This window comes from Leptonychotes weddellii, chromosome 16 (assembly GCF_054177405.1).
Source record: "Leptonychotes weddellii isolate Sample4059 chromosome 16, ASM5417740v2, whole genome shotgun sequence".
Taxonomy (NCBI): Eukaryota; Metazoa; Chordata; class Mammalia; order Carnivora; family Phocidae; genus Leptonychotes; species Leptonychotes weddellii.
The window spans coordinates 41,770,196-41,778,320 of record NC_138384.1 but is presented as its reverse complement, the minus strand read 5'-3'; the positions used below and the strand labels follow the sequence as shown (position 1 = coordinate 41,778,320).

At 57.0% G+C, this 8,125-nt stretch overlaps 2 protein-coding genes across 3 annotated transcripts; one reads left to right on the top strand and one right to left on the bottom strand.

Annotated features, from left to right (window-relative positions):
- Positions 1-635: 635 nt before the first annotated feature.
- PAFAH1B3 (platelet activating factor acetylhydrolase 1b catalytic subunit 3) lies at positions 636-3,007 on the bottom strand. The gene is made up of 5 exons (XM_006748281.3): positions 2,728-3,007; positions 2,456-2,545; positions 1,736-1,852; positions 1,535-1,657; positions 636-963 (listed from the first exon to the last, which is right to left on the bottom strand). Exons 1-5 carry the CDS (start codon positions 2,803-2,805, stop codon positions 676-678), a joined length of 696 nt encoding a protein of 231 aa, XP_006748344.1. The 5' UTR covers positions 2,806-3,007; the 3' UTR covers positions 636-675.
- Positions 3,008-4,523: 1,516 nt separating this feature from the next.
- PRR19 (proline rich 19) lies at positions 4,524-7,574 on the top strand. Of its 2 annotated transcripts, XM_031019293.2 has the most exons (3): positions 4,524-5,756; positions 6,362-6,968; positions 7,055-7,574. In XM_031019293.2, the coding sequence occupies exons 2-3, from the start codon at positions 6,368-6,370 to the stop codon at positions 7,525-7,527; spliced, it is 1,074 nt and encodes a 357-aa protein (XP_030875153.1). In that variant the 5' UTR covers positions 4,524-5,756; positions 6,362-6,367; the 3' UTR covers positions 7,528-7,574. The 2 variants fall into 2 exon arrangements, with proteins under 2 accessions (XP_030875153.1, XP_006748345.1); XM_006748282.3 differs by lacking the exon at positions 4,524-5,756 and having other exon boundaries at positions 5,779-6,968.
- The last annotated feature ends 551 nt before the right edge of the window (positions 7,575-8,125 follow it).

Below are 8,125 nucleotides of genomic sequence, written 5' to 3'. Positions count from 1 at the left end.
GGGTCAGGTGAGGTGCTACAAGAAGGACAGTTCACCCTCGAAGTTCCAGCTGGACCTGAGAGGTCTGAGCCTCAGTGGTGCAAGGCAAGGGACAGTGCTGTTCTCAGTGATTCCTGCTGCCCCCACATGGCCTGAGCCAGCACTGCAGCCAGGCCCACTGGAGCTTCTCCAGGGTCACATCCCTCATGGCCAGCCTGAGGACCGTGGCCTGTGTGGAGGGAAGGCTGCTTGGGATGGGAGGGTCAGGAAGCTTCTGCAGGAAGTGGCATCTAAGCTAAGACCAGAGCACCAGAAGTTCCAGCCAGGGGAAGATCTGCAGCAAAATGGGGAGGGCAGCTTTGGACGGGCTTTGACTGCTGGGTCACTATGTTCCCAGAATTCTTACTTAACCTCGACCGTCTAGGGTAGTGTTGGCAAACTGGTTTCGCCGAGTGTGTTACCGATGGGCAGTGCCTGCGTGCAGCATTCCCGATGGTAGAAACCTGCCAGACTGTGCAAGAACCAGAGTGCCTTGATGGATCGGCGGATGCCTGCTTCGGGCAGAAACAGGACACCCCCCAGAGCGTCAGGGTCGCAGAGGTCAAAGTTGAGGTGGAGGGACCCAGAAGGGCTGGGCCATAAAGCAAGAAACGGGAGACTGAGGAACGAGAATTTAATGTCGGGGAAGGAGGATGCTTAGGGTGCAGCCTCTGGCAGGGGAACCCCCTGGCCCTGGTCTTGGGCCAGCAGACGCAGAAGCAGGGAGTGCAGGGCCCGACAGACAGGTGTGTAGCCCAGGCGGCTCAGATGCAGGTAATCGTACATGTCATGGTGACTTATGGTACCGTCTGAGTGCACAAAGCCGGGGTCGGCATCCAGGAAGTGGGCCCGTGGGTGGCCAGCCAGTGCTGCCCGGACCAGCTCGTTCACCCGTCGGTTTTTCTCACGGAGTGGGTTAGGGTGCTGGCCCCTCGGAAGCAGGCCCTGAGGAAGGGCACCAAGAGTTGTGAGGAGACATCCTACCCGCATCTGGGTATCCTGTGCTCTGGGCCAAACCGTTCCCCCTCACCACGGAGTCCCCAGCTGTGGAATACACTAGGGATGGGAAAGCGGGGGGATTGGCAGGATGATTCCCGATACCGTGTCTGAGACCCCAGTTCAGCAAGAACCTTCTGGGTGCCAGCCCCTTGCCAAGTATCAATCCTAAAAATGTCAACAGCGTGGCAAAGGGTCAATCCCTCTTTCTGAGGAGGAAAGGTTCTGGCCCGAAGTGATGGAGCCTGGATTCACCCTGGGAATGCCTGACGACTTCTGGCTAATTGTTTTGAGTTTTGCAACACCCCCAGAACCTTCAGCAGTTTCTTGGGCAAAAGAGGCTAACTGGTCCCTGAACGTGACCTTAACTACAGCCGCTGGGTGTGTAGCAAGCCTCGATGTGAGCTTTTGCCTGAAAGCCACTTCTCTGCTGCCATGCTGCCCAGAACCAGCTGCAGCTGCACCTGAGGGGGTCCCGGACCACCGCCTTTCTTTCCTCCCTGACCTCCCACCACCTCACCAGCACCACGACCCGGGCCTGGGGCTGCCGTTGGTTCACCAGTTGCACAATGGCCTGGATGCCACCAGTCACTTGCTCCGCTGTGTGCCCGTGGTTGTTGGTACCCACCCAGACCACCACGATCTGTGGAAAGAGAGGCGGGAAGCAGTGGTAAAGGGGGAGGCCTAGGGTGCTTTCGCTGCCCACCCAAGCTCCGCTCACCTTGGGCCGGATGTGTTCCAGCTCTCCATTCTCCAGCCGCCAAAGCACATGTTGCGTGCTATCGTTGCCAATGCCAAAGTTAAGTGCGTGCAGAGGAGAGAAGAGCTCCCGCCAGATCTGTAGACAAGAAGGGGTGTGGGCACAGGGGCGTTGGCAGCAGGGACCATGGCCCTCTGTCCGAGCGTGCACCAAATGTCAGCACGGAAGAGCCCTGCCTTATGGAAGGAGTCTGGTCAAAACCTCACTTTATGCAAACCTAGTATAGTCTCCCTTTCCCGGAGCCCCACAGAAGCAAGACTCACTTTATGGAAACCCACTGGGCTTGAGTCACGCATTGAACCACTAGCCTTACAGCTGATGAAAGCCTCTATTTACGGTTTGACCTCACTCAGTGGAAAGATAACATAATTGCGCCCCCTTTGTGGAGAGCTATTACAGCTGACTTTCACTTCGTGCAAACACTGCAGCTTTGTGGCCATTCACTAGGGCTGTGCACTCCCTGAAGCAAACAATAGAGTCTCACCTCAGGCAATCTCGCAAGAAAGCCTCAATCTGACAAAGATTGGTCACACAGTTCCTTCTCAGTACAATGTTGCCCCTTACGTGGGGTGCTGCCTGAGGCTACTTCGGGGAACCTCATACTCCGGGGTGGGGTCTGATCCAGGTGTGTCAGTGAGGGCAGAGGCCCGGGTGGGGCAGGGGGACGGGGACGGGCCTCACCTCGCACTGGTGCATTAGCTGGACCAAGGAGTCCCCGATGAAGACCACTTCGGGTTCCTTATCTTTGCTGTCGGCCACGAACCGATGGTGCTTTGAGGACGTACAAGGGGCAGTGAATGGCACGCGCGCTCCTGGGCCCGCCCCGCTCCGCTTCCTTAGGCAGCACCGCCCCGACTGCCCGGTTTCCTAATCGCGTACAGAGAGCGGCGCCACACAGCTGCTCTCCTGAGGCCCCTCCCGGACTCCCGAGTATCGCGGGCCGGGTCGCTCACCAGGGACATCCAGCGTCCGTCGCCCTGCACGTCCTGCACCGGCGTGGGCTTGCTGGCTGGGTTCTCCTCTCTGCTCATCTTGGCGCCGCAGCTCCTGCAGGATGGGCGAGCGAGGCCGACCCGGGAGAGTTGGCCAAGGAGGTGGCTCCGCCACGCCCACCCCTCCCTTCCCGGCAACAATGGACGGTCCCGACGCCCGCACTCCAGCGGGGACGACGGCCGATCCCGGGCGCCGCCTCCTCTGCAGGAGCGGAAACCTTCACTTAGAAGGGGAGACGGAATCGGGAACACATGCTTCCCCCGCGGTGGCCGCGCAGTGGACTCGTCCAGCGCTTCCCGCCCGGGCCTCTCTCTCTCTCTCTCTCTCTCCTTCTCTCTCTCTCTCTCTCTCTCGGGCGGCGGCCGCTAGCGTACTGGGGCACCTGGGGACGGGGAGGCGAGACCATCCAGCACCCGTGGGGGAGGGAGAAACGACCACATCGGTGTCAGGGGGAGGGGCGAACTACCTGAAAGGCAGAGAGTGGGGGAGGGGAATCTAGAGCCTTTTCTGGTAGGGGAGAAACCATTTGCTATAGGGCGAGAAATGTGCGGACGGGATCACCAGGTTGTGTGTGTGTGTGATCACCAGCTGTGTGTGTGTCTCATTCACGTGGTGGGGGGAGAGGAGTGAGTGGAGGGACGGGTTCACCAGGTGTGTGTGTGTGTGTGTGTGTGTGTGTGTGTGTGATCGCCAGCTGTGTGTGTGTCTCATTCACGTGGTGGGGGGGGGACGGGAGTGAGTGGAGGAGTCCATTCCTGGATCCCTTGAGGGGGTGGCTCGCACGCACCTGGCTAGGAGGGGACGCTCCCATCTTCTACTGACGTGGGGAGAAAAAAGGAAGATGGCAAAATGTGAAAAATAGAGCCTCAGTTGTAAGCCTCAGGCTAAGGCAGCACCAGGACTTCAGTGAGCTTACCTGCTCGTGCCCCCACCCCAGCCCCCCTCTCAAAAGCACCAGTGTTTGTGGCATAAGATCTAAACTACATAGCTTTGCATTACATACATCACAGGCAGCTGCAAAGAAGGCAGCAGAAGGTGCAGAAAGAGAAAGGAAACTCGAGATGCTTCAAGGCCTAGGTCCAGCCTGGCGCCCCTCCCGCCCAGCTCATCTTGCAGATCCGTGGCCTCCATTCCCCCTCCTAAACCCACAGGTGTGTCTGGGCTCTGAAACCTACATCCATAGCCAAGGCCACCTAAGGTCGCCCCCCCAACACCCCATATTAATCTGAAATCTCAAGTCTTCCCAGCTCTTCCTGTTCTCAGGGACCAGGTGGCGGCGGGGGGGGGGGGGTCCTCTACCCCCTAAACTTCCTGGTTATATTCCTGAAGCTCTACTCCCAGATGAGACCTGCCCGTCTATTCATTCTTTCTGGGTAGGTTGATACTGAGATAGTCTTATTTATCATGTTAATGTTTTGCCTCCATCCACTGGCCTAGAACAGGGCCTGACTCATAGTACCAAGTACCATCACTGCTCACAAGAACTTGAATGAATATTAAATGTATGGGTCAGATCCTGGCCTTGTCCCAGCGTATTGGGGAAGACAGATCAGACAGACACAGAGCTGGGAGAAGGATCGAGGCTGTGATTAAGAGAAGTAGAGAAGGAGGAGGAAGAGAAGGACTCTGAGGGTGACGGGTTTCCCAGTAGTATTTGAGTTAGGCTTTGAAAAATCAAGAAGACTGGGTAAGCAGTATTACACAGGGAATATAGCTTATTGGGGGGGGGGTGCCTGGGTGACTCAGTCGTTAAGCATCTGCTTTCGGCTCAGGTCATGATCCCAGGGTCCTGGGATGGAGCCCCGCATCGGGCTCCCTGTTCAGCGGAGAGTCTGCTTCTCCCTCTCCCACTCCCCCTGCTTGTGTTCCCTCTCTCGCTGTCTCTCTGTCAAATAAATAAATAAATAAAAATCTTTATATCTATATCTATCTATATATATATCTATATATATATCTCTTATTAGGGCATGGGGAATACTCTGGCCATAGCTTGATTTTAAAGGTTGAGGAGGGGGCACGGCTCCTGGGTGGCTCAGTCGGTTAAGCTGCCGACTCTTGATTTCAGCTCAGGTCATGCTCTCAGGATCCTGGGATCAAGCCCTACATCGGGCTCCGCACTCAGCAGGGAGCCTGCTTGAGGATTCTCTCTCCCTCTCCTGCCCCTCCCCTTGCTCATGCTAGCTCTCTCTCAAACAGATAAATACATCTTAAAAAAAAAAAAAAGTCTGAGGGACTGAGTGTAGATAGATCAATTGGAAAAGGGAGAGAAGCACTTCTGGAAGCAAAGCTTAGCGAGAAACAGCTTTGAGGCATTCATCTCATTCAAATCAAGCGCTGTTTCAGGTTAGGTATATTGGCTCATTTCATACTTACAGCCACCACATGAAGGACGTACTACTATCAACTCCATTTTACAAATTAGGAAACTGAGGGTCTCAGCAGTTACACACTTGTCCAAGGTCACACAACTAAAATATGCCAGTTTGGGCATTTGAACCTGGGTAGTCTTAACACCAGATCCAACTTCTGAATGACGACTCTACACTGATTGTCTGGGGACCGGCTGCAAACGGAGACTATGATGGCCCTTTCCCCCCTTGTGCCTCGTCTCATCGCACCTTCTGGAGAGAAAGTCCGCTATTAGACATCTAAACCAATCAGCATTCAGGAAGGGGGCGGGCCCCAGTGTGCCTCACAGCCAATTGGTGGATGGGAGGGGCCTAAGGACAAATGAGAGAGGTTTCTGAAAGTAAGGCTGGAATGGGCGGGACTATAACCGGCAGTCTGTGCCTCGTGCCCGCCTCACGGGAGCAGGAAGCCGAAGGGCGTGGGAGAGACACACGCATGCGCGTTGTGCGCAGGAGGCCCAGCGTAAGGCCCGGAAGAGATCTCGGTCCGTCGTGAGCTAGGGTTACCGCGGAAAAGAAGGCACTGCACCCCACAGCCACGTGGGGTGGGTGTGCGGCGGGGTTCGTTGGTCCAGGAGAAGGTGAGGTGCTCCACGCCCTGCCCCCACCAACCGTACCCCCCCCTGTAACCTCAACTGCCCACCCTTGCCTGGTCTCCTACCCTAGGCCACCTTGCTCCCGTGACTAGGCCCCAGTTCCTGGTAGCTCCGCCGTCGCCCTTTCTGCTTTCCCGAGGTCTTCTCAGCCTCTCCCAACTTCTTTTCTGCCGTTTCTCTCCTGCCTTTCTCCCTCTGCCCTCTCTTTCTGCATTCTCCAATACCTCCTCTATGCCTGGATTTCTCCTCTGTCCACAATCCCTTTCTGGTTCACCAGATCCCTGTGATCTCATGATCCCGTCCCCACCCCCCATCTTCTAGCTGTTTCCTCACGACCCTGTACCCTGTAGCCCTTTGTTTATTCCCTGACAAATCTTCCCATTGATCATGACTCCCTTGACCCCACCCGACCCCTATGACTCCTTCCCTGACCAAGCCTTTGCCCGTCGCTCCCTCCCCACTACCTTGCTCCCATCTCGTCTCTGTAAATAGTATATCCACCTCACCCCAAACCATCTCCTCTTCTCATCATTCACTCTTAGTCCCTGACTTACCTGCTTACGGTTAACCATCCTAGCTTTCTCTTCCAGTACACTATGGACCCCCGAGGGCCAGCCCCCCAGCCTTTCCAGCGGCCTGAGAAACCTGGTCGTGTCCGCCGTCGGAAGACCAGGCGGGAGCGCAATGAGGCCCTGATGGGCAGCCGCCGGCCACTGACCCGTCAGGATCCTCCTGTGACCAGTCAGGATCCCTCTGTGGCCCCTACTGCTTCCAAGCTTGTGGTCATAACCCAGGGCCGGCTGAGCCGGGAGCACCGGGGTCTCTTCAACCATGAGGTGAAATCTCTGGACGTGGCACGGCTGCTTAGCTGTGAGTCCCTGGAGCCAGGCACCCCTTCACTGCCCACCAAACCCTCCCCGAGCCCAAGGCGGGCCCAAGAACCAGCCCCGCAGTCAAGGGGCAAGGAGAATCAGGTGCCTAGAGGCTCCGGCCCAGGCCCACCCAGTCCCCCAGAGCTCCCTGGCTTGGGGCAGCTGCTGGAGGAGCTGCAGTGCCAGCTGATTCTGCCACAGGCCTTCCCCAGGAGGAACCTAGTGCAAGAAGCCAGGGATGCCATTGTGGGCACCTTACAGGCCTGCCATGGCTGTGTGCCCGACCTCACAGTGGTGCTCCGTGGCTGCCAGCCACCCTTACCAGGTGAGCCTACCTCCTGCTCCCTGTACTCCCCTTCTCCTTGTCTGCTCTGGTTCAGCTGTCTCCCATGCTTTTTTCCTTTGTGCCAGGGACCAAGCCTGGGGGCCCTGAAAGCCGAAGGATGACACCCTCCTGGATCAACAGCCCTGAGCTGGCCCCAGGGGAGGGGAGGCAGAGGAGGCAACAGAGGACAAAGGAGCTCACCTTTGCCATGCCTCACACCTCCAGCACTCCCATGGTGCACGGGGTGAGCCTGGCACCACCAAAAGGTCCCTGGCCACCCCCCTTGCCCTTGCTGCCTTCGCCATCTGGGGCAGCCTGGGGCCCCCCAACAGCCTTTGACCTGCTGAAAAGCATCTGGCTGGTAGCCACACCACCCCCTCCGCGGCCCTGGGGGGTCGGGCCCCAACAGTCCGTGCCTCAGCCACCATCACCCTTGTTGCCCAGAACCTCTGCCCTGGACTGGAGCCCCAGCCCCCCTGCCCCACTGCCCAGTCTCTCCTGGGTGGTGGCCCAGAGCAGTCCAGAGGCCTGGTCCTTTCCACCCATGAGACTGTACTGAGGGGGCTGAGGCTGGGCTGGGGGTACTCCTAATCTCCTCAATAAAGTACCTTCTACATGGTCCTCTTGATTTTCAGTGAGTGGCTGACCCAGGACAGCAGCTTTGCTTTGTTCTGAGTTCTGGGTCCAAGAGGGAGGGGAAGATACTGTCACTTGTCACCTTCCTGGGGTTTGAGGTGCCAGGGGGCTGGGGAAACCTGGGGCTTTAGTCAGTCCCACACGTTCACCCACTGAAGCCAACTATGTGCCGGGAGTGCAAGGAGGGAGTGATGATCCTGCCCTGGTGATGAGGGAGTTATTCAGAAAGGAGCAGACGTAGACCTTTACACATTTTAAGATTAGTAAAAACTTACTAGTAGAGGCAGAAAAGAACCATCTCAGGCAATCCTAGAAATGCTGTTCCTGGGACGGTATGTGCATATAGTCCATATCCCTAGGCTGTCCTGGGACCTTGAGTGAATCATGTCCAGGCCCTGCCCTTGATGGACTCCTGGTCCGGCGGGCACAGGAACTGTGTTTGTAGGATCACGACAGGAGTGGCAGATGAGGCCTGAAGCTGCCCCACAGACTTTTTACTTCGGCCCAAGATATATTTTACA

Bases quoted from the DNA above. Each gene is read 5' to 3' on its own strand.
- PAFAH1B3 (XM_006748281.3), bottom strand. From the start codon at position 2,805: ATGAGCAGAGAGGAGAACCCAGCCAGCAAGCCCACGCCGGTGCAGGAC. The intron at 1,853-2,455 runs GTGAGGCCCGTC...TCTTGTCTACAG, and splicing joins AGCTAATGCACCAGTGCGAG to ATCTGGCGGGAGCTCTTCTC. The intron at 1,658-1,735 runs GTGAGCGGAGCT...CTCTTTCCACAG, and splicing joins TGGAACACATCCGGCCCAAG to ATCGTGGTGGTCTGGGTGGG.
- PRR19 (XM_031019293.2), top strand. From the start codon at position 6,368: ATGGACCCCCGAGGGCCAGCCCCCCAGCCTTTCCAGCGGCCTGAGAAA. The intron at 6,969-7,054 runs GTGAGCCTACCT...CCTTTGTGCCAG, and splicing joins CTGCCAGCCACCCTTACCAG to GGACCAAGCCTGGGGGCCCT.